Here is a 23,563-nt window from a genome sequence, read left to right as displayed (position 1 = left end):
ACCTGAATTGTTCTATGATTCTATGAAGTATCTTCAGTTCTCCCACCCAGCACTTCATACTGCATGTCCCTCAGTGGGGTTTCATGTGGCAGAAGAGTCACAGGAGTGACAATTGCTTTAAAAGTTTGGCAGGGAGGAATGATAAGGTTGGCAATCTTTGCACACCCTGCTTATTCAGAGAGCAAGCCCTTTTACAAGAGCTGCCGAGAGTCAATTGCCATTGAAAAGAAATATGAAATCCATTGGCAAGTCTGCGCTTCTGCTTACAATTTCAGCGTTTCCTGCTCCTACTACTCATTTTGACTACCTGCTTTTTTATTTCTTAGCTGTATTGCACAAGTAATTTTACTGGTCAGAGGCAGCCGAAAAGTTATTTGCCAGTTTTCTGTTCTCTTATTTTAATTTCAGGGTCTCAAAGCATGGGATATTGATGGAAACATAGGGTTATAAGATCATTACCTTTATAGCCCATGTAAAACAGTTGTCCCTTATTACACTTATAATGTGTTGTATCAATTACAGTTGTCTTATAAAATATGATTTGAGACAGAATGAATTTGTGCTGTTACAGACTGATTCAAAGTCTTGCAAGAACGAAATAAGTACAACAAAGACTTCTGTATACAGACATTTAAGTGGTGGCTCAGCAGTACAACACATCGATCTTTAGAGCTTCTGTATCACTAATGTTGCACTCCTGTAAATTTGTGTTGCCAGTTCAAATTTGTCTACAAATATTCTGACAGTTAATTCTATTGGTTTTATACTAGATCAAGTATCGTGTCTGCTTCTGCAGCTGACACAAGCTTCAAGCTATGTACTTGGGGTGATTTGGCAGAAATATAATTGTATGCCTGATCCAAATTACACATGTGCTAGTGGTTGGTGTAGTAGTGCACAGGTAAAGATGACGATGGAGCTGCATTATGAAATAGTATCTAAAGAATCTGCAGTGAGCAGAGACATCTTTAACTAGATCAGGTTGCTCAGAGCCTCATCAAGGCTGACCTTGAATGCCTCTAGAGACGAGGCCGCCACCACATCCCTCGGCAACATGTTCCAGTGTTTTACCACCATCATAGTAAAGAACTTCTTCCTGATATCTAGTCTAAATCTACCCTGCTCTAATTTAAAAATGTTTCCTCATATCCTGTTGCTACACAAGGTGTGCTGCTACAAAGAAGCACTTAAAGGAAAGAGGAATTATAGGGGTCTCTAAGCACCATTGCTTCCAGCATGAAAAAGGAAATACATGTTTTACTGGTGTCGTGTTGATTAAGACGGTTTTGTGTTTTCCAGCATGTGGATATAGCGGCGCTGTTGATCAAATACAATACATGCGTAAATGCAACAGATAAATGGGCGTTCACACCATTGCATGAAGCTGCACAAAAGGGAAGGACGCAGCTCTGTGCTCTGCTCTTGGCTCACGGGGCAGATCCAACCATGAAGAATCAAGAGGGTCAGACACCACTAGACCTGGCAACAGTAAGTTCATGTCAGCATGCCAGCCACACACTGCTCAGGAGAGTTTGCTCTGGGTGTTAAGCGGCTTTCTGCAGCTCCATGACATCAGGAGCTCTCAGCTTTCACTGTGCTGAGGTAGAGGGAGATGAGCATCTCCGAGGTGCTTGTTTGTGACTTCTTACCCATAGGTCCAGGCTTTTTCCTCTGGCTGAGATTTTAATGTGGCTTGCGATTTAAGGTTTGCTGAAGGATTCACTAGTGGCGTCGATCTTCTCATCGCCAGAAATAACCTGTCTGAAATGTCCTCAATGGTGATCAATCCGTATACTGTTGGTGATTATTCCTTTGAACCTAGGAGGAAAATCAGATGGGCCTTTAGAGGAATGAGATCGTTTAAAGGGTGATTATGCTCAATGGCTTCGTATTACCTCAGTTCTTTTTTGTTAACTACAAAATAATATTCTAAGATTTGCAGGTGGCTCTCAAATTTTTTCTAAAACTGGCATCCAGAAGCTCTGTTAGTTGTGGCAGTGGTGGCTGGTTAAAAATCCTAGGAAGTTTACCTGAACATGTGTGTCCCAGGTTAACCGGTCTTGTTGGAATAGATAATGCAACCAAACTGGTTACTGTGCTGGGTATAGTGTGAGTGTCTTCTAAGGCCATCGATTGATTCATGGAGAGTTCAAGAAATATCCTCCAGAATAATCTGAGCTCTAGTAAACTTGCTTTGTGGTGAGAGATACAAAAACTGTGTCATTTCTCTGGGGGGAAAATAAGGATGTCTTCGTCATATTCTACAAGAACATACAAGGAGGAAATTCTTGAAGATGCGAGTCCTGCTTAATTTCGTCAACAAAGGCTAAATCCAGTTGTTAACTAAGTTCGTACTTCTTTGGTAGCTCCTGTCTTTTCTGTTATAACACTATAAAATGTGATTATAGCAAAGGCAGTGGTAGAATCTTTCCACTGAAACCTTGATCTAGTGCAAAATGCTTCACCAGAAGCTGAGCCTGACAGAGAAATTAAGAGGTGACGTTGCCTGGCCTAGGTTGTGAAGCATTTCGGATAAAGTTGCTGCATTGCTTTGCCTGGTTTTAACACCTATATAGTACTTTTTCCAGAAAGGAAATTAGATGTGCCTTCTTTCACATACCTTTAGAATTTGAGGAGAACCTGATTCACCTATGTCTGAGCAGTGAATCAGAATGAATGTTCTTGCAACCGTGAATTCCCATGTTGTAAAAGCTGGCAATTTTCTTTTTAATGGGGGAACAGAGAGCAAGTAATTAAAATAAATTCAAATAATTTTTTTTTTTGCAGACTAGTGACTGGTGATAACAGAATTTCTTTCTGTTTTTCAGGCTGATGATATCCGAGCCTTGCTGATAGATGCGATGCCTCCAGAAGCTTTGCCTACATGCTTTAAGCCTCAAGCTACTGTTGTTAGTGCCTCCCTGATCTCCCCAGCATCGACGCCGTCCTGCCTCTCCGCTGCCAGCAGTATAGATAATCTCACTGGGCCACTGGCCGAACTAGCCGTAGGAGGGGCATCGAATGCTGGTGATGGAGCAGCAGGAACTGAAAGGAAGGAAGGAGAAGGTGCATTTGCTGCTGGACAAGTTTACGTTGCCAGAAGTACAGTAGCTTAGTATCACAATAGGCCTTACCTTAGCTGAAAAGCCAGAAAATACTGTTTAGCTTGAGCTTGTTCTGGATTTTAAAGTGCATGATGCTTGCTTTCTTTCCTGTGCTCTGCCAGGAGCATAGCTGGCTGTTCAGCTATGTTTGCCATCAGTGATCAGGTCTGAATACAAAGGCAGAGGTGATTAGGTGCCCAGATGTTCATTGTTGATTTTATACAGAAAACCGAATGAGAATTATTTTGATGAAGGAATTATGATTGTGATGGCTGGGGGATTTCACTAAGGCTTTTTAAACCCTTTTATTAGTACCTGCAGTGCATGCTATATGTCAGCATCTAGGTCATTAAATAGCAAAAATATACCCACCTTTTCTTTCTTTCTCTTTACAATATGAGCCCCTGTTTTGACAGATCACTTGTAATTTTTAGTAGTTTGTTCGGAGGAGGGAACAGTGATGAGCTTTGCACTGAGTTTTCACACAGTGGAAGTGGATTGTTTATTATAGACATATATAAATTGATTGTAAGATGAACCAGAATTTGGAATTTTGAGAGAATCAGTGGTATTGCTTGATTTTTATTTTTAAGGTTTAGGGGGGATTGTGTTTTGAGGGGTTTTTTAATAAGTTCAGGTGCATGGGATATAATGGTTTATTTCTTCTCTTATAGTTTCTGGTCTCGACATGAACATTACTCAGTTCCTAAAAAGCCTGGGTCTTGAACACCTTCGGGACATCTTTGAGACAGAACAAGTAAGTTGCAAGCCTCATCTCTGTATGCATGTTTAAAAGATGGACTAACCTAGTACATTTGAGTGACATTTTCCTTCTGTAACTGAAAAAGGAGGCAAAGAACTCCAGCTTCACATCTACAGAAAAACACGTATGTCCAAGAAAACTGCAAAGGAGTTGCCAGATACTCTGTAGTGAAATTGAGAGACCTGTGAAAATCTCTTTTGTTGGTTGATTCAGATATCCAGTGTCTTTTACTTTCTTATACATACATGGTGACTGCCAATTTGTCTTGTATTCTGAGAGTTACATCGGACCTTGTGGAATTTGAATATGATGGCTGTAACACAGTTAGGCTGGAATGTCACCAGCACTTGCCCTTCAGCAGCCTTGATATCCAAACAAGCCTTTCGCTACCTGTAGTGCTGCATATGACACTTTTCTTAGATCTAGGAAGCGCTTCATAATATGCTATGATATGTGCTGAAATAATGCAATTTACCAGGGCATAGCTATGCTGAAAGAATGCAAAAGCTGTGTTTCCGAATAGGTTAGGAGTATAGCATTAACTGAGTTTTCCAGGGCTGACAAATTTCAAATGGATTTGAGACATGGAGGGAAAAAAAACATGCAGATTTATCAATAATTCAAAATATAGAAAAATAATATCGTTAATGAAACAATTTCTCAAGCTTACATTTCATTTTAGAGCAGAAATACATCTAATATATATGTAGACTTTTAATAGAATCATAGAATCATTTAGGTTGGAAAAGACCGTTAAGATCATCAGGTCCAGCCATTAACCTAGGGCTGCCAAGTGCGCCACTAAATCGTGTCCCTAAGTGCTGCATCTACATGTCTTGTAAATACCTCTAGGAATGGTGACTCCACTGCTTCCCTGGGCAGCCTTTTTCAATGCTTGACAACCCTTTCAGTGAAGGAATTTCTCCTAATGTCCTATCTAACCCTTGCCTGGCGCAACTTGAGGTCCTTTTCCTCTTATTCTGTCACTTGTTATGTGGGAGAAGCGATTGACGCCCATGGGGTACCTGTACATGTTTTGAAACCTGGCTACATCTCTGTGGGAGCCCTGTCTTACTGCTGACTGTTTTCTTACTATGCTGTGGTCAGAAAACAAATGTTTGAAATGTGTGATGTGTTGCTTACAGAAGAAGTTCCACCTGCTTCCATGCAATGGTACTGGAGGTATCTCCCCAAAGTTAAGATGCATATATATTCTTTTCCCTTCTTATATATGCAGCATAAGCTCCTTCACTTAACTCTTAACTGCTTCCATTAAGAAGCAAACCAACCTCAAACCAAACTATATCCTACTCACATTTCTTTATTTCTCACACCTTCCTGTTACTATACTGGTTTTGATTTCTTAACTCCTAACCTGTTTTTAAGATCTTTCCCAGGTAATAAGATTTAATAGTGCAAACCAGATTCACTATAGTCTTTCATCATTTTTAAACAATTTAGCTCCTCTTTTAAGTTTCTTTCTAGTGAAAATAAGCTTATCTTCCTTAAGTTGATGGTTTTAAGCTGCTTTTTTCAAGCACTGCAGTACCTTCATGTGTACATTTTCACCCTGGCTCTAGAGGCCTCCTGATGCTTCATAGTATTTGGGTTTCTTCTGTATTATTTTAATGTTCTGCTGCACATGATGAATGTCTTGAGTTGCTTTTCCACAGCAGTCCCAGTAGGGTTGTTTTCTGCTCAGATGGACAGATGTTCATTGTAGCTATTAATTCATGCTTGAGTTGCTTTCTTTTGAATTAATGATACTCAATTTGTGGTGGACAGAGTTCAGTTGTGCTAACATTACAACTTCTTTTGAATCGAGTTGTATGATTTCCCATTATTTGCTGAGCTTGCCATTCTAGTTTAATGTGTAAATTTGGAAGTAGAATTTATATAATTATTTCCTTCAGGTGAAATCTTTCTGCATTTTCACAGAATCGCCTCAGTGCACAGTTACTTTATAGTAATGAAAGTGTATGTTTTATTTAACCTTTATTTTCTGCTCTTTAAAAAAATGTTTGACATAATTTTTAATTACCTTTCTGCTTCCACTAATAATCTCCGTGACCTTGAGGTCTAAAACCTTGATCAAATGGAGATGTATTCATGTATTGCGACCCAGTGTGTAGTTGTATGTGGCCTCACAATGTTATTTCCAGAAATAGCGGAATAGTTGAGCGTAACTTAGCACAGCTCACTTACTGGTTTGATACCCGTGCAGGTGTGCATGAGGATACATATACATGGTAACAGCACCCACAATAATAATGCTGATATGAAGCACACCTAACATTTAAGTTTAGAGAATATTCATTTCCGTTTGTGTAGTGAAAATAATTAATTGTGCAACAACATGAAACTTTGCATCAAAAATATTCCCAGGTTTGTCCCAGATTTTTGATGCATTCTCCTTCTACATAAGTCAGAATGGTTTGGAGAACCTCCTGTGAGAACCAGCCCTTGTTAATTGCTGTAAGAGAAGTAAAAGTTCTGCACAGCTTCAGGCTTGGTATGGTCTTGTGATAGGGAGAGGCTTGCCAGGAGGTGGCAGCAGTTAGAAGTGCAGCCAAACAGAAAATATATATACCCTCTTCTTTGCACCATGAATACATTTCATTTTTGAACTGGTGGGTCTTCAGCTGTGGGAATCGCACCAGGTTTGGCAAGTGATTTTTGTGGTCTTGCCTTTCCAGATAACCCTGGATGTGTTGGCAGACATGGGGCATGAGGAGCTTAAAGAAATTGGGATCAATGCGTACGGACACCGCCACAAATTAATAAAAGGTGTGGAGAGACTTCTAGGAGGGCAGCAAGGTAAATACGACGCTTTTACTGGTTAGTCTAAGTGTGGCGTACAACAGACCTCCAGAAGTCACCTTCTGTAAATGTCAGCATTGTCCCCAGGACTTGAAAGAATTCAGAAGTCAGAAAGATGTAGATGCTGACAGACCTGGTAGTTCTGTGGGTTGTGACCAGAAAAGAATATATTGAGGAGACAGAGGACTGAATGGTTTGATTTGCCTTATGTACCTGTCCACAGGCCAGTTGTATCCTGAAAAGTGGACCTGATGCCTCACACTTCTGAGATGCTTCTCTTGAAAGCAGAAACAGTAAAATGCAATTATGTCCCACGTGCATTTTCCTTCTCTCTTTTAAAGCCTCTACTGCTAACAAAAGCACTTTCTTTTCAAGGTTGTGTTTCTGCCTTGTGTTTATTTTGCATTTTCTGCTGTACAGGAGTTATTTAGGAAGAATAATGATGATGGTGGATACAAATACAGCTGGTATTGTTTTCTGCTGTTGATTTGTATTTATTTCCTTCTCTTTGCAGGCACCAATCCTTATCTGACTTTCCACTGCGTGAGTCAGGGGACCATTCTCCTCGACCTTGCTCCTGATGATAAGGAGTATCAGTCTGTGGAAGAGGAGGTATTGCAAGTACCTTTTTTAATGCTCCGCTGGCAGCATATTACTCTTTTCACTTATAACCCCTCAGAGCTGAAACGTGCAATGCATATTGAAAGAGATAAAATATGGTTTACTGTATGCATTGCATAGATCTGACATGAAGTTTAGGGCTCTTAATCTGTCTTTTTATATAGAGCACTGGTGGAAATTATTTTGCTGTGTCCTGCCAGGTTTTTTTAGTAAGTGGTCTTTTCACTTGCTTAGTGTTATCACAATTTTGCCTTTTTTTTTTTTGTTGTGTTTTGGTTGTTATCTCATAGCAAGGGTTTCCACAGCTTTCTGGAGGCAGGTAGATCTGTGAAAATCAAAGAATGTGAGAGAAAACCCAAGGGATCAAGGTCTTGCAAGTCTATAGGCATTCCCTGTGCTCAGGCTATTTCTGCATGTGAACCAGTTTGTTTTCTCTTGTCTTGTCTTGTCTTGGCTTAGTTAATCTGTAACCCAAATAAACAGCTCTTGGATAATTGAGAGTTGACTGTAACGTTGCTTCCCACACACACGCACTCTTTTATTTAAGTAAACTTCAAGCAGATACAATTTTGAAAGAAAAATCGTAACAGAGAAGAGACTTCTGTGTTTGGAGGAAACTTCATTTTACTGTTCATTTGCTGTTTGTTAGTGTTCATACACTGTAGCATGGAAGTGTTTAGAGTCTTTTGAAGAATCTAAATATTCGGGATTGCTGCCAGTTTACCCTGGAATATTTTTTTTATTAGTAACTCTGTAAAGTGGAGTTTGTGCAGATCTTTTGTACAAACTTTTCTGATGGAAAGAATTACTTGTCTGCTATAGGAAATTGGGATATTTATTTAAGCTGTTACTATATCTTGTTGCTGTAGCTATAAAGACCTCTGGAAAAGACTTGATGAAACTGTTGAAATTCTCAGGGGCTGCCAATGGCATAGGAAAGTTTACAGTGCAGGCATTTTGCTATCACTAAGAAATACAAACTGTATTCATTAGAAATACAATTGTTATTAATCAAAATGATCTTCTTGTATATTCATTTTCAAAGATTGCAGTTTTTTTCTGATCTAAAGTAGGTTTTCTAATTTGATAGCAAGTGCCACTGTTCTTTTTCCTATGTGGATTTTCATTGCAAGGTTGGGTAATTGCATCATCGACCTTCTCTGTAGAACCACATAGTGTGTTGGGTGCCTGAGAAATAAGGGTGTAGCTCAGTTTGAAATTGAATTGTGGGGTTTTTTGACACCTTTAAATTAATTTTCAATACTTTGCCTTGCTAGCAAGCTTTGTGTGCTGAACATTCAGTTGTGTTCATTTATGCAGATGCAGAGTACAATCCGGGAGCATCGGGATGGTGGAAATGCTGGTGGGATCTTCAACAGGTACAATGTCATCAGGGTAAGTTTCAAAACCTCTTAATTCTATGTGGTAAAATAAGTCGGTACTTAGGCAAGAAGGCAGAATTGGTTTAATGGATCACCCTCTTGTACGTCAAGTTCTTTGTTGAAATAATATTCAGGAGCAGAGTTAAAGCAAGTGCTAAATGCTAAAATTAGATTGATCGTGTGCTCTGCACATGGAACGAGTGAGAAGTATCCACTTGAGCTCTTAAAAGAAGTCTGAAGATCTGATATTGAAGACAGAAGTGGTGAAGAGCCTGACTTAATGCTTCACAGCGTGATTTAATTTCAGAGATCTATAACTTCTGTATTTGACTTTGCAGCACAGATTTTTTTCTTCTCAGTGTATTCTTTTGTGCCTTTTTTAAGGAGATTTTTTTGGAAGGGGAAAGGATGACCATGACTTTTTGTTAGGAATTTCTATCTCCCTATGCTACTTTGGATCTTGACACCTTTTTCTTTCTTCCTGTCAACTAGAAAAATACATTTTACAAGCCCTGGCATGTCAGAAAATGGGGTGTTGTCTTTCTCAGATAAAGTATGCTTTCTGGTTCCTTTTTGGGGGGAAGGAGGAAGTAGAAGAAATCAGAACCAAACTCAATTCCTGAGCTCCAGAAAACCCCTGCTCTGCATAGCTATCTGAAAAGTGAGACTGTGCAAAGCCTTTGCAACTTGGCCCAGTAGATCATAACATCCTGAAGCAAACTCCACTTCTGTCCTGCTCCCAACCAAAGGTGAAGTCCTTTGCAGAAATCATCATAGAATCATAGAATGGTTAAGGTCAGAAGGGACCTTGACGATCATCTAGTTCCACCCCCTCTGCTGTGGGCAGGGACATCTCTCTCCCATTAGACCAAGGTGCTCAAAGCCCCATCCAACCTGGCCATGAACAATTCCAGGGATGGGGCATCTACAGCCTCTTTGGGCAACCTGTTCCAGCGCTTCACCACTCTCATGGTGAAGAATTTCTTCCTTATAAATCACTGTGGTATTAGAGCCTGTGACTGGAACAATACTTCAAGACAGATTAAACAGCACATCTCCTAATTTCATTCCTCAGAAGTAGTTTTTTTTCATAAAAATTCAACCTAAACGAGACAGCAAGCTCCAAAAAGCTAGCCCAGGTTGTTCAGCAGATGTCAAAGCAGAGAGAGAAGGAGTTTCAGAGGGTTTGTAGTTCTTGGTGGTATTACAAGCTCAGAGAGAAGAAGCCTGAAAGTCTTCCAAAAAGCTGAAAACTTAAGCTTCGATTTCACAATAGTTTTAACCATCTGCTACTGACTTGTTTGAGAGACTTGAGCCTTGTGTGCAAAACAGCCATGCTGTTTCTTTATACTCCGTTCGTCATGTGTCTTACTCTTAGTTTCCCCCATCAAATTCAAGCAAACTCTGTGAAACTGTATCACATTTCAATTCCAATTCAAGTGTGGTTGGATCTGTTGTACCACTGCAGATTCAAAAAGTTGTGAACAAGAAGTTGCGTGAGAGATTCTGTCACCGACAGAAGGAGGTCTCGGAGGAGAATCATAATCATCACAATGAACGCATGTTGTTTCATGGTAAGGACGTGATCTCTGTTTGTACGTGCTGGTATTTAATAACAACAAAAAAAGCTCACAAGGACCACAGGCAATGTTAATGTTGCTGCGTCACCATCCTGTACAGTAATTGTACTTCTACACTAGAAGCGCTCCGGCATGGGACTAGTGGAGTTAGTCTGTGTGGTTACTGCGGTTTAAAAAGCTACACTAGATAAAAATCACATTTATATTTTTGCTAAAAAGGAAAAAAAATTGCTAAGCCATATCTTAGTCATTTCTAGTAAAGCTGCTGGAAGCATGTTACATTGCTGTGAGGAAGACAAGTAATTTTCTAAAATGGAGGAGTAGCACGTGGGAAAAGCATCTTACCTTGGTGCTTCAGGCAACTATCAGAGAAAGGAATCAAAACCAACCGTGAGTTTCAGCAAGGTGTTCTCTAGAAGCATCCAGAAATGCCTACAAGTGGCAGTTGCCTGAGGGTCCTTCTGTTCTGCATCCTGCTGTGATTCTGCATAGGAAATTGGTTTGGGGTTTGATTGTCCTGACATCTTGCCCCACCTTAACTGGTACTGACTGCTGGGTAAGGTGTGCATTGACAAGATAAATTGCACTGAAATGTGAGTGGGGGGGAAAGCCATCTGATGACATCTGTGAAATGAGTAAGAAATATGAGTCACACATGGGATTGTGGTATGTAACGGTAAATCCCACACATCACTGCATCCTGCTGGGTATCGCCCCCTTCCAGCTGATTGAACACACTTTCTGGTTTTTAATGATCTGTTTGAGGCAGACAAACTCCTCTTGACATAGTGTCCTGTATTACTATAGAGCTTAGCAAGTATGTATCATAACATATCGGTTTGTGTCATTTGCAGGGTCTCCTTTTATTAATGCTATCATTCACAAAGGATTTGATGAAAGGCATGCATACATCGGAGGAATGTTTGGAGCTGGAATTTACTTTGCCGAGAACTCCTCAAAAAGCAACCAGTATGTCTATGGGATAGGGGGAGGAACAGGCTGTCCCACACACAAAGACAGATCCTGTTATATCTGCCACAGGTATGAGTCCAGCAGAGTTCCCTGTACATAATTCTGACTGTCCTGATTTTCATGATCCCGGCACATGATGAGTTGCAGGGAAGGAATAGCCACTTGAGCTTGGTCGTGGCAGTGAAAATGCGCTTTTCCATTTGTCAAGGCTGAACAAAAAAGGATATAAATGCAGCGAGTCCCCCAGAAAGGTCAAAAATTACATCTAAGCATACAGTGAGTATAAATCAAAGTGAATTGTGGCTCAGGAAAGAGGCTTGAAACAGCAAGTTTGAAAGTGAAGAGTCAGGGGAAAGTAGCAATTAAACTCCAGGAACTCTCAGAACAAAACTGCAGTGCAAAGTGGTGGTCAGCAGTACAGTGTTGTACTGTGGATCAGATAATTTTGGAGGTAGTGGGCAGGACTTAATCACAGCTCTGTTTTGGACCGGACTAGATCAATGTCCTTTTCGCACTTTGACACCTGTACCTATCCTGCTGGTAGGAATACAGGGAGAGCTTCAGCATCGATTTTAACAACTTTATATAAAATGAACTAGAACGGGCCTCCATGTGAGGGCTGAACAAAGTCTGTGTTTTCCCTTCTGTGTATCAGAAAAGATACTTTTTGTGTGCGTGACAAGTTTTATAGACCCTTAGAACTGATTTCTCAAAGTGCTTCTCCAAAGAGCCTTGAGAAATTTAATTGTAACAAAATAAACTGAAATGTCTGAAATGATTCTGAAAGCATACAACTCCTAGTAAGATACTTCTAAAGTGATTTTTTTTTTCTTTTTTTTTCTTTTAGACAAATGCTCTTCTGCAGAGTCACCCTTGGAAAATCCTTTCTTCAGTTCAGCACAATGAAAATGGCTCATGCCCCTCCAGGGCACCATTCTGTTATTGGCAGGCCAAGCGTGAATGGACTCGCATACGCTGAATATGTTATCTATAGAGGAGAACAGGTAGATTTTTTACATTTAAGTGTGGAAATAATCAGTGAACTGTATCAAGCCAGCAAATGCTACTCCTTTCCACAGAGCTGCTCTGATTTACACCACGCAGAGTTGCCTCATTCTCCTTGTGCAGCACTGCCAGCGTCTGTTAAGAGTTGTAGTTTCTCTCAGGAGGCGCTGGTTCTTCTGTTGCATTTTACTGCCATTATTTCAGTAACAAGGACATGTGCGTTTCTGCGACTCTTGTAGATAATGCAGATTCTGGGATTTTCACCTTCAGATTCCCAGCAGTGACAGTGTCCCTGTCTGCCAGAGACAACCCTTAAATGGCAGCTGAAGTAGCACAACAATCTTCAGGAAGTGATTTTTTAATATGAATAACTCAACTAGACAATTACTCGGGAAAAGTGATTTGTTTACTACTCTGGGTTGCTCCAAGTATAATAAGTTCAGGTTGGAGGGAACCTTGTGGACGTCACCTAGGCCAGCCTTTTGTTCATGCTGAATTCAGACCAGATTGCTGAGGGCTTGCTTTGACCAGGCAGATCTTGAAGGCCTTGGATAATAGTGTTTGTCACAGACTCTCAGCAGTTTGTTCCTTTGTTTAATTATCTGCAGAGCAAAAAAGTATGTTCTTTGTATTCAATAGGAGCCTCTCCTGTTTTATTAATCTCCTTCTCCTGCTGCACAGCTCAGAAAAGAATCTGGCTCTGTTTTCTCAGTAGCCTTCCAGACGGGAGGGAAGATGGTTACGGGTCTCACAAAGCCTCCCCTTTTCTGAACTGAACAAGCCCATCTCCCTCAGCCTTTTTTTGTTTAATCCTGTGCTCTGTCCCCCTGACTATCTTCCTGGCCCTTTGCTGAACTTGGCTGCAGCTTGTTGCCATCTTTCTTTTACTGGAGGGCCCCAAAGTTTCATGCAGTCATGTAGGATGAGGTCTGGTGAGTACTGAGTGTCCAGCAATTGTTGCTACACTCAGCTGACTGGCGGTGCTGCTGCTGTTGTACCACGGGATGCTGGGAGCCTTATGGCTGCCAGGACACACTGTTGACTGTGCTTTAGCTTGGTGTCACCCAAGGGCCCCCAGCACCTTTTGGCAGAGCTGCTTCTCATCCTGCAGTGTTACACAGACTTAGTTCATCCTGAGTGCCTTTATCCTTGCTGGATTTCATGAGCCTTCTGTTCTCCTCTCATCTAAGTTCCTCTGAACGGGGCCCTGTCCTCCAGCCCAGATGCCTGGGTTACGTGCTTTGGCTGTGCCAAGTATTTTACTGCCAGTGAAGGCACTTGCAGGGCACGTGGTAAGTCTGAGCACTTTAGGGTCAGACTACATTGGTCATCGAGAGAGGTCCTCCTGCCCCTCTGCTCTGCCCTGGTGAGTCCACATCTGGAATATTGTGTCCAGTTCTGGGCCCCTCAGCTCAAGAGAGACAGGGAACTGCTTGAGAGAGTCCAGTGCAGAGCCACAAAGGTGATGAAGGGAGTGGAACATCTCCCTTATGAGGAAAGGCTGAAGGAGCTGGATCTCTTTAGTTTGGAGGAGAGGAGGCTGAGGGGTAGTAAATGTTTATAAATATGTCAAGGGGGAGTGTCAGGAGGATGGAGCCAGGCTCTTTTCAGCGACATCCAATGACAGGACAAGGGGCAATGACAGGATACAAGCTGGAGCATAGGAGGTTCCACAAAAATATTAGGAAAAACTTTTTCACTGTGAGGGTGACAGAGCCCTGGCACAGGCTGCCCAGGGAGGTTGTGGAGTCTCCTTCTCTGGAGACATTCAAAACTTGCCTGGACATGTTCCTGTGCCATCTACTGTAGGTGATCCTGCTCTGCCAGGGGGGCTGGACTCGATGATCTTTTGAGGTCCCTTCCAACCCCTAACATTCTGTGATTCTGTGATCTGAGATTTTGGAATAACTTACAGGCACTGACTGATCTGTAGGATTAGCTAACAAGCAGGTGAATTCTGCTTGCACACACATTTTCTGGCAGTGTCTTCAGGGAACAAACATCTTTCTTTCTACTGGTGTATTAACAAAGGCATTAACTACATTGAGAAGTTCCCACTTAGTGCTGGCTGGGTTTGAAATCTGCTTTTTCTTTTGCACTCCACAAACATGCACTGTCCTTCCTGATCACTGTTCAGTGAAATTCAAAATGTGAACTTGCTAAGCCTACCCTTACATAAAGCAATGTTGTTGTTTTTTCTTGACTTAACTTCCAGGCATACCCAGAATATCTCATTACATACCAGATTGTGAAACCAGAAGCTCCCTCACAGACAGCGACAGCGGCAGAGCAAAAGACCTAGTAGCTACAGAGCAGTGAAGCAGGATGTGAATTCAATCTTGGACTGGATGGATATATGTTTCAGAAAATCAGTATCATATAAAATCCTTAACAACCGGGAAATAAGCTGTATGTCTTTTATAAAGCATTGCTGTCTTGATGAGTAAGATGAGTAACTCTTGCATACTCACCTGCTACTGTTCCTTTTGAGGAAAGTTTACAAGGGACTGCCTTTTAATAACATATCTCAGGCTCCTAGTCTCTGCAGTTACCACGTGTAAAATAATGTTGTTTTGATCTAGCCTTTGGGAACATTATTGTGCAAACAGAAATCTTTCGGTGCCATCTCACATGTTAAGATTTCAGACACTACTATTCTAGTTACTTCATTTGCAGATAAATTGCATTAAGCCCATAATTTTCTTTTCAGCCTACACCATTTATTTTATGTTTTCAAGAGTTCCTAGTCAACTATTTATTTTCCTTTTGTATTCTGAAGTTGAGCCGGAACCTTCTTAAAGATATTTTGCACAAAGTCAATTTGACTAAAATCATTAATAATGCAATATGAATTTCATCTGAGAAGGGGCCAGGTCCAGTTCTTCAATATAGGAGGGGTTTTTTTGCACACCTCTGAGCAAAGGATAATATGAGCGAGTGTAACTTTAGAGTGGAAGCAAGCCGTGTCGGTTCGCTGCTTTGTCTGAGTTTTCTGGGGGAAGCCCTTGGAAAAGTGTTCACAAGGGTAAAACCAGCTCTTGGGCTTGGAAGAACTTTTCAATGCCCTCTGCTGGCATCTCTAAGAGAACATTTTAGAAGACTCCTCTTGAGTACATGCAGTTTATGAAGTGCTCTCCAGTTCCAGTGGCATACAGGCTTGCTGGAAGGTAGCAGATGAAAAGTCAGGAGGTTGCATACACGAAGGCATACCTGGTTCATGTGCCCCTGTAATATAAGACCCAGGAAATGGGTTTCGGACCGGTAAGGGAGAGTGTATTATAGCAGTTCCGTGTTGTATCTTTGTGTGTAACATCACAGCTGAAGAGCTTAAGGGATTTACAAAGATAATAATTTTTTTTAAATACTGATTTTTACATTTTGATGAGAACGAACTTTTAAAACATCAGTTGGCAAGCAGATTTGTTTGCAGGTATACCAGAGAACAAAGCTAGGATTTATTCGCTCTAATCCCCTCCCCTGCAAGTTCCCAGGTTATTTCACTGTGTAGGAGAAAGTTATTTTTAAGCATTGCATAGCACAGCATCAAACAATTTGAGAAGTCCCCCTCATGGAGGATATGCATTTAACAAAAATAGAAACCTGTTTCTGTTTTGTGTTGTTTTTACAGCTTCAGAGAAAGTTGAAAACTGAGCTACATAATTTTTTTTTTCTTAACAACCAATACCATGAGATGTGCTTCAGTGTTGAGCATGTACCAACTGAAGAAAAAAAAAGTTCATTTGAACACAGCACGCTGTACATTTCCCTGTCAACCAGCACTACTTAGTATCTTCTGATCCAGTAGGTCATGCATTCAGGTTTTATCCCTCTTAAAGCAAGGAAACAACAGAATAATGTGCTTTTAGTTTATATATATGTGCTCCCCACCCACAAGTGGGATTTTGCTGACACATTTGGATAAAACAACCTTAAACCTCAAGAGCTTTTCACTTTCAGCATTAAGACAGAATTTTCATTTTTAACATTAAGACGTTAATGTTGAAGCAAGTTATCCTCACCAAGGATTTCACCCACTGTAAAATCAGTCATTTGATGCCATCTGGCTACCTGCACATCATCTGTTTGTAGTATCTTTACAGAAACCCTTAGAAATAGCAATACTCCAACAGATCTTGAACATCGGGTTTTATTTTTCTTGAGCTGGCAGTGGATGTATGGTTCTGGCTTCATTTTGTGACCTGATTAAATATGTAGCTTCTGAGTCCAAGCCAGGCTCTAGCCTAGTTGACCTCTTAATCAAATTTCATTGATAAAATTGGGTGCTTGTATTTTGGCTACTTGTTCAGTAGTGTTAGGATTGCGAAGATCACCACTAGGCTTTGAAACTTTGTATTCAACATTTAAGTTTGGGGTTTGTTTTTAACTTAGTTAATAATGGAGTGGGGAGATGTGCCTGTCTACGCTAGGATTTCAGATAGTGTTGAGAGCGAGTGTTGCTCACCATCCCCAGTTAGGCATAGTTTTGAGTGGTAAAACAGTTGTGCTGCTTAGGTGAGCAAAATGGTTAATGTGGGTGTGGAAGTTAAAAAGCTTTACATCTTTCAAACACAAGAGCAAACCTAAAAACAGAAACCCCACGGAGCCCGCACCAGATATTCTGTTCTTGCTTGTTGTTTCCTGTGTGCTGATTGAACTAATGGCTAGTCTGGATTTCTTCTGCAGCCTTGAACTTCTAGAGGATAAAAATACTGTCCAGTATCTTTGAGCTGCCAGTGTTAACGTATCTGATGTTCTGTGCAGAGTAAAGGTGCTGTGTGAGGAAGTTGTTTTGCAGTGGTTTTTGTCTTGTGCTCTCATACCTGTTTGTGGCCAGACACAGACACATCACCCAGGCCTGATGATGCCTCTGTCACAGGAACCTGCACAGGGTTAGCCCGCGCCTCTCCTGGCACGTGATGGGTCTGTCCCATCAGTGTGGAAGTTACCCGTGAAAAAGCCGCTCGTGGTTTTGGTGGCAGAGCTGCATTTGGCAGGTTGTTACGGTACAGGTGCTGCTGCTTCAGCTGAGGGAGTTAACTTGGTGCCTCCTAATTGCAGAGAATGGGACCTTAGAAATAGCCTAACCCTGTAGCCAGGCAGCTGCTGCCTCCTGAGAAATGAAGTTTTTCGACTTCCCGAGGAGGGCATGGGAGGCCCTGCGATGCCCTTTTGTAGCATTGGGTCACCAGCGGAGGGCGCGGTAGGAACAAAAACACGCTGGGCTAAGCTGTCCCATAGGCTTGGGAGCCTGGGCACCTCTCACTGCCTCCAGAGCTGTTCCCACTGGGATAGAACATGGTGTTTGCTGGGGAAAGGGACAGTTGTCTTTCAGGCCTGTTGGTTTTTGTCCATGTCCCTTCGAGGCAGCATTTTGAAACGTCTGTGTGGTTTGCGACAGAGCCTTTAATGGGCAAAAACGAGAAGAGACTTAACCGCGTAGCAAAGAAGGGACGGTTCTGCTCTCCGTTGCCAAAATTGTTTCCATGAGATAGATGAATTAGGTACCTGGTGCAGAGTGGCATTGCAGTCTGAACGCTGTCAACAAAACTTCTGTTAGGATTAAAAGCAGAGTATAATACCTTAATAAGGTGTATCTTATTTTCTCATCCTTATTTTTATCTGCTGATTTGTTTTGATCCCAGCTCCACAGAGACTGTTAGAAACCTCTTGTACTAGTTCCACCGTTTCACTGTCACTATTGGTCTGATGTATTTTTCTAACCTCTGTTTTCAGTGTTTGCATTTGATGTGATTGAATCCCACTGTGTTACACGGCAGGTATTTATTTCACCTACAAACTTTTCTTACTTTGCTTGCTGGTAACAGGAATACCCCAAAATAAAATTCTACGCTGAAGCAAAAAGAAAGCCCCTCAAAATATTCTGCACTGCCAGCTTTGGTGGACAGCAGACACAGAAGAGGCATGTGGTATATGAGACTGAGTTAGCTGAAGGTCAGAAAATGTGTGAATTTATTTTTAATGGGATTTTTCCCTTTCACTGCTGCTTTGCCAGAGAAGAATTGAGCTCAGAAATCTAAAAGGAGATGCATCTAACGTGTGCTTTGATCACTTTAAGCCGAGCTGCACACTCTCCTGATCTGCAGGAGAGAGGCGGGACAGGGGTGAAGAGCTGGAGTGGCAGCGCAGCGGACAGCGTATGTGTGTTAAAATTTCTGAAGCGAGGTGCGCGGGCCCATGAATCCGCAGGGAACATGAGAAATAGATGCATTTCCCATTACACAAACACAGATGCCTGTCATGTCGTATTACCTGACTGGTTTTGATATATCTATTTCTGTCTTACTGAACCTGCTGGTGGCAAGTTTTAGTGTTGGTCCCATGAATTGCTAATGTAGTTTGATTAAGAGTCTCCATATTATGAGGTAATTTTGACACTTTCTTCTTAACATTTGCAGAACTTGCTTCTGCTTTGGAAACTGAAATGGGGATTTTTCTGTGCCACCATCCTGTAAGCTTGTGTACCTCCATTCCTAATTACTTTCCCTGCTAACCCGAACATGAGAGTTGAGGTTTTACTTTTTTGTTTTGGTTTGGTTTTGCAACTTGATTTTCATAACTAGCCCTGTATGTTTCCTCTCTTGGTTGCCAATTACCTGGAGCTGGGATATCGTTTATTTATTTCCTCCTTCACCCTCTCTCTCGAAGATGATGGGCAGGTTCTCAGCCTACCTACACGGTGGACTTTAGGCAACATCTCTGTAACAACTGAGTTTGATCTATAAATGTGCTTGGCTAAATGTCTGATCTGCAATACTTGTAATAGTTTAAAATTCAATAAATACATTTTTAACAGTTGCTCTGTGAAAGCCGAGTGTTTGAACGGCCTGCTGTTCTGTCATGGTCTTAGGACAAACCGGCACCAGCCACAACTGTTGAAAACAGTTTTATTTTTATTTTCTCCAAACAATTTTTCTCCCTCCCTCACACAATAAATAAAAAGTTAATTTCTAAAAAAAAAAAAAAGGAACAAAACCATACATATGTACATCAGCCACACAGGCATCTTGTGTTGGATTGGACTGGGGAGGAGGAGAGAGGCAGGGTGGGAAATAAGGCTCCCAGTGGATTGAAGATGAGGCGTTTTCCAGGCTCAGACCAACAACTCCTGCATCACTTCTGCAGGCATGGGCAGGGCTGAGGCTGTGCCACCGCAGCTCCTGCCTGCAGCTTTGCTTGTCACCCACTGCCACCAGCTCAGGTCAGCAACACCCACCACACACACGTGTTGATTCCTGTGAGGGGGAAGACTGCTGCACAATAAAAAGAGGGTGTCCTCCCTTTTCAACCCAGATGAGCTAGGGGCAGAAATGGGAGGAGGACAGGAGGTGTATCTGTTTCTTAAAAACAAGACAATAAAATAGGGATGAAACTAGATGAAGACCAGGCACTTGAGAAAACCCAGTATGCTTTCTTTTTTTTTCCCCCCCTCCCCCAAAGAGCCTGGACAGTGTCAGGATTCATGGGTTTTACAACTTTTCGTGCTTTCAAAACGTAAAAAGAGAAAAAAAATAAACCAAAGACAAGATGAGGTAAGAAATTTCTCTACGAAAAAGACATTTGAGTCCAGGGTGAATGGCAGTGTCCGGCACTATTGCTTAACGTCGCGGGCTCCATGCCCACCTGCCCCCTCCGCGCCTGGCACCATCTGCCTGGCCGGCCTCAGCCCCTGAGTTAACAGCTGGGTGATGTGGTGATGGGGCTGTGCAGGTACGGGAGGCTGCTGGGAGTAGCATGGACACCGACAGAGACTGGGAAGCTGAAGACAAACTGGGAGGTGGGGGTGGAGGTGGCCTTGCCCCGTTCCCGCAGTGTCCCCGAGGGGCTGACAGCTTCTACTGCGCATGAGGTGGCCAACACCTGCGACTCAAACTGCAGCAGCTGCCCCATGAAGCTGAAGTTAGGGGAGATGATACTCCGGCGCTGCTTGACGAACTCAAAAGCCTCCTCCAACTTGACACGCTTCTTCATCATCAGGTAAGCCAAGCAGATGGTGGCTGAGCGGGAGATACCAGCCTGGCAGTGGACCAGGACCCGGCCGCAACACTCCTTCACCGAGTCTGGAGGGCAACACGGATCAGACATGAGACCAACACCCTTCTAACAAAGCCAAACTCACAGGTGGTGGCTGACCTCCCTCCTGCCAGCACGACAAACAATGGACCCCAGCCCCCTCTGAGCCAAAGGCCCCAGGTCTTTAAGGCAGGAACCTCCCCCCTCCCAGCGAAACAGACACAGTTTCTCCGCACAGGCACTCACCAATGTACTCGATTGCCTCCATGAACCAGGAGCTGATGTCAGCCTTGTGGTTATCCTCCACAGGGATACATTTGTACTGGTAGTGCCCCTCAAAGTGGTTGGGGCAGGCGGAGGAGTAGGGCTGTGATGCCCAGTGCATCGAGCATGTCCCGCCGGGCAGCATGGTAGGCGCTGCCAAGGTAGAGGAAGGGAAGGATTTCCACAGGGCCGCCCTGTTGCAGAGAAACACAACCAATACAGGGGTGATCAGTGGGCAGGAAACACAACCAGATAGCTTGGAGGCCCTGGACAGTGCAGGAACCTGGCACCTGAGCCAGGGCTCTCAAAAGCAGTAGCACAGACTGCTTCTCCGAGGTGTTAAAACCCATTTCAGCCCTCCCCCTCTTTACCCTCTTCAGGAATGGGTAGGTGTGGTTAATGGGATCTGGGCTTGTCCACTTCCAGGGAGCATAAACACCCTGGGATTAGGAGGACTGCCATCTTCTGCCACAAGAGGAGAAGGAGCAAGGCTCTGGCTCTGCACACCTCAGATGACGGAGAGCAGAGAGACTCCAGCAGGACCAAGTTGCAATGTTGGAAGGAGCGGTCAAAATAACTGAGCACTGGGCTTCTAGATATACCTGGTCATGAAGAGGGGTCCCGCAGGAACTGCAGCCCAAATCCAGGGGCTCAGCGCTGGTAGGGGGTGACACATTGTTCAGGGACTTAGTTTTCGCACAGAATTCAGGGTACTCTGAGGAGAAACGCTCATAACCCCCTGCAAGAAGAGAGGTGGAAAGTGTTATCCCAGGCTACACTCACAGCACTGCAGAGCAGCATAGCCAGAGCTGACGCGTCTCACCGTGCCCTTCGCCACTAGATGATGCTACAGAGATGGAGAGTGGTCTCCTGCCCCAGGATGAGCAACGCAGCTCCTGGCAACAAGAGGGGAATCCTTGAGGCCCCACTGTTCCCTTGGGAGCCAGAGCTCCAAGAGCTCTGCAATGCTCTTGGCTGCCCGAAGTCTCTGGTCCAGGGTTTACCTCCCTACACATCACCCGCCAAGACTCCAGACCGAGCCCAAGGTTGCCCTCTAAGATGACAGAGAGAGCATTTGTTGCTAGCATCCATTGGCTTTAAGGCCAAACACTGTTCAGTTTCCAGCTCTTCTGGAGCCATCCCCCTGCCAGAAAGCACAGAGAGGTCTCCCACTTTCCGAGCTTGACTCTCCAGCCCAGAGGTCCCAAGTGAAGGGAACCCCACAGCAAAGCTGCTCTCCAGAGAGAGGTGTCCAGTGCTTCTCAAGGATGTGGGTGTGAGCTTAAGCACCCTGTGAAAGAGCAGCTTGTTCCTTTGACCTGCTGCCAGGTGAGTAAGCAAAGGTGACCTCAGATCTTTCTAACAGCAGGCAAAACGAGCAAACCCCACTGACTTCGCAGGAGAGGGAAACTGCAGTGCTGGCTGCAGTTGAATGCTTCTTGTGAGATTTCCTTCTCTCATTCAAATCAACAACCCTGACATCCTTGTAGAGTCTGACCTTGAGCCTTAAAACCAATGGAAATCAAATATTTTACCATAACCACAGGGAATCTAGCTAGACCAAACCCTGACTCCCAGGATAGTTCCTGAAAACTCCCTCTAACTGCAGGAGCTTTGCCTGCAAATTTGGGCTTGCCAGAGCACACACAGCGGGGCATATATTCCTTATCCAGCATTTGCTTCGAAGCTGCCCTGAACAAGGCTGGATGTTCAGAAAACTAGTGCATGCAAGCGTCTCCAGCAAGGCATCCCAGGAATCCCTAGGCAGCTAGAGACCAATATTGCCAGCATCTCAGTGTCCTGTATGGTTTTCCTTCCCCTTCACAAGGAAGGCCTCTACTACCTTAAAGCAGAAACGTGCATATGCATCACTGAATTTGCATTGTCTCTCCCACACGAGCAGGACAGTTGGCGGAGGCTGTTTCCAGGGCCTGATATCCCCCTTGCAGTCCTACTGGTTCCATTCTGAGGCGCACCCAAAACCATGTGCCCCTGTTAGACATCTTCATGAGGTCTGATCCTGAAATCCCTCGATCTACCATATCCCACTCCAGCGGCCATCGCACCATCCTGAGACGGTAAAGCTGCACAGGGTGACGTGTGGAAACTGGCTCCCTTCCTGGAAAGGCAAAGCAAGCCTTTCAAAGAGTCAGAGATGTTCTCTCCTCAATGTATCTCATCAGATCTAATGCCTGTTTAACCAAGCGTGGCATCCAGCAGCTCCATCCAGTTGTGTGCAGCTCCTGGCTGTGAGTGCAGAACCCGGCCAGCACAGGAACCATGCTGTGAGGGGTGCCTGGTATCAAGCAACACGCAGCTGGGCCGATTCACAGGGAACCGGGCAGGAGTCTGATCTGCATAAAATAGATCTGGGTCTTGCACCCAATAAATTTGCATTTAGACAGGTACAGTGCTGAGTTAGCGTGGCCCTTGTGAAACCAGAGCGAGCTCGACCATTTTAGTTGCTCTATGGTAAGAAAGGAAGAAATCTCTAGTGCCATGAGTGAGTGTCTAGGAGTTTGTTCCTTAAAAGTAAAGGACTAGAAACCCCATGAGAGCCACAGGGGCACCAGAAGCCTTCAGCTGACAGAGGCCACCCTTGAAGCACAGCAGTGTTGCCTGCCACATACATGGCTCCCAACACAACAGCTCATGGTGAGGGCCCCGTAAGTATGCTCCCGAGCGAGCCCTTGCTGCGCAGGCACTCCCACAGCAGCGCATCGTATCGCATCCTTGGAACAGCTCCTGCTGTTTTTACTGTCTCTAGTACCACAGAAGCGCTAGCTCCTCCATCTATCAAGTCTCTTAATGGATTTGCTACTCTGCATACACATCCTCACCCCTGCTGTAAGTAAACCAAGGAATAAATTAACTCTCAGGCTATAAACAAAAAAGAAAAAAACCCCACAGAGCTCATCCAGGAACTCCAGCTGAGCATCCCCCTCTCCTAAAGCATCTCACGGCAGTTCTCAGGACCAGCAGCTCCCACTGCTCTCGGCATCTCCTTTGACACACGCGCCA

At 43.5% G+C, this 23,563-nt stretch overlaps 2 protein-coding genes across 2 annotated transcripts; one reads left to right on the top strand and one right to left on the bottom strand.

Annotated features, from left to right (window-relative positions):
• Positions 1-907: 907 nt before the first annotated feature.
• On the top strand, positions 908-14,879 carry LOC104280160 (tankyrase-1). The gene is made up of 11 exons (XM_009877730.1): positions 908-952; positions 1,300-1,488; positions 2,829-3,066; positions 3,779-3,861; positions 6,564-6,684; positions 7,202-7,299; positions 8,629-8,703; positions 10,159-10,264; positions 11,125-11,311; positions 12,090-12,246; positions 14,463-14,879. Exons 1-11 carry the CDS (start codon positions 908-910, stop codon positions 14,547-14,549), a joined length of 1,386 nt encoding a protein of 461 aa, XP_009876032.1. The 3' UTR covers positions 14,550-14,879.
• Positions 14,880-19,939: 5,060 nt separating this feature from the next.
• DUSP4 (dual specificity phosphatase 4) lies at positions 19,940-22,611 on the bottom strand. The gene is given in 5 exon segments (XM_009877729.1): positions 19,940-20,325; positions 20,525-20,640; positions 20,642-20,736; positions 21,145-21,315; positions 22,498-22,611. Coding segments are annotated over 5 exon segments (882 nt in total).
• Positions 22,612-23,563: the final 952 nt, after the last annotated feature.

The sequence above is a fragment of the Apaloderma vittatum genome, unplaced genomic scaffold (assembly GCF_000703405.1).
Source record: "Apaloderma vittatum isolate BGI_N311 unplaced genomic scaffold, ASM70340v1 scaffold22321, whole genome shotgun sequence".
Lineage (NCBI taxonomy): Eukaryota > Metazoa > Chordata > Aves > Trogoniformes > Trogonidae > Apaloderma > Apaloderma vittatum.
Note: the sequence above shows the minus strand (reverse complement) of the source record. Positions and strands in the feature narration are given on the sequence as shown.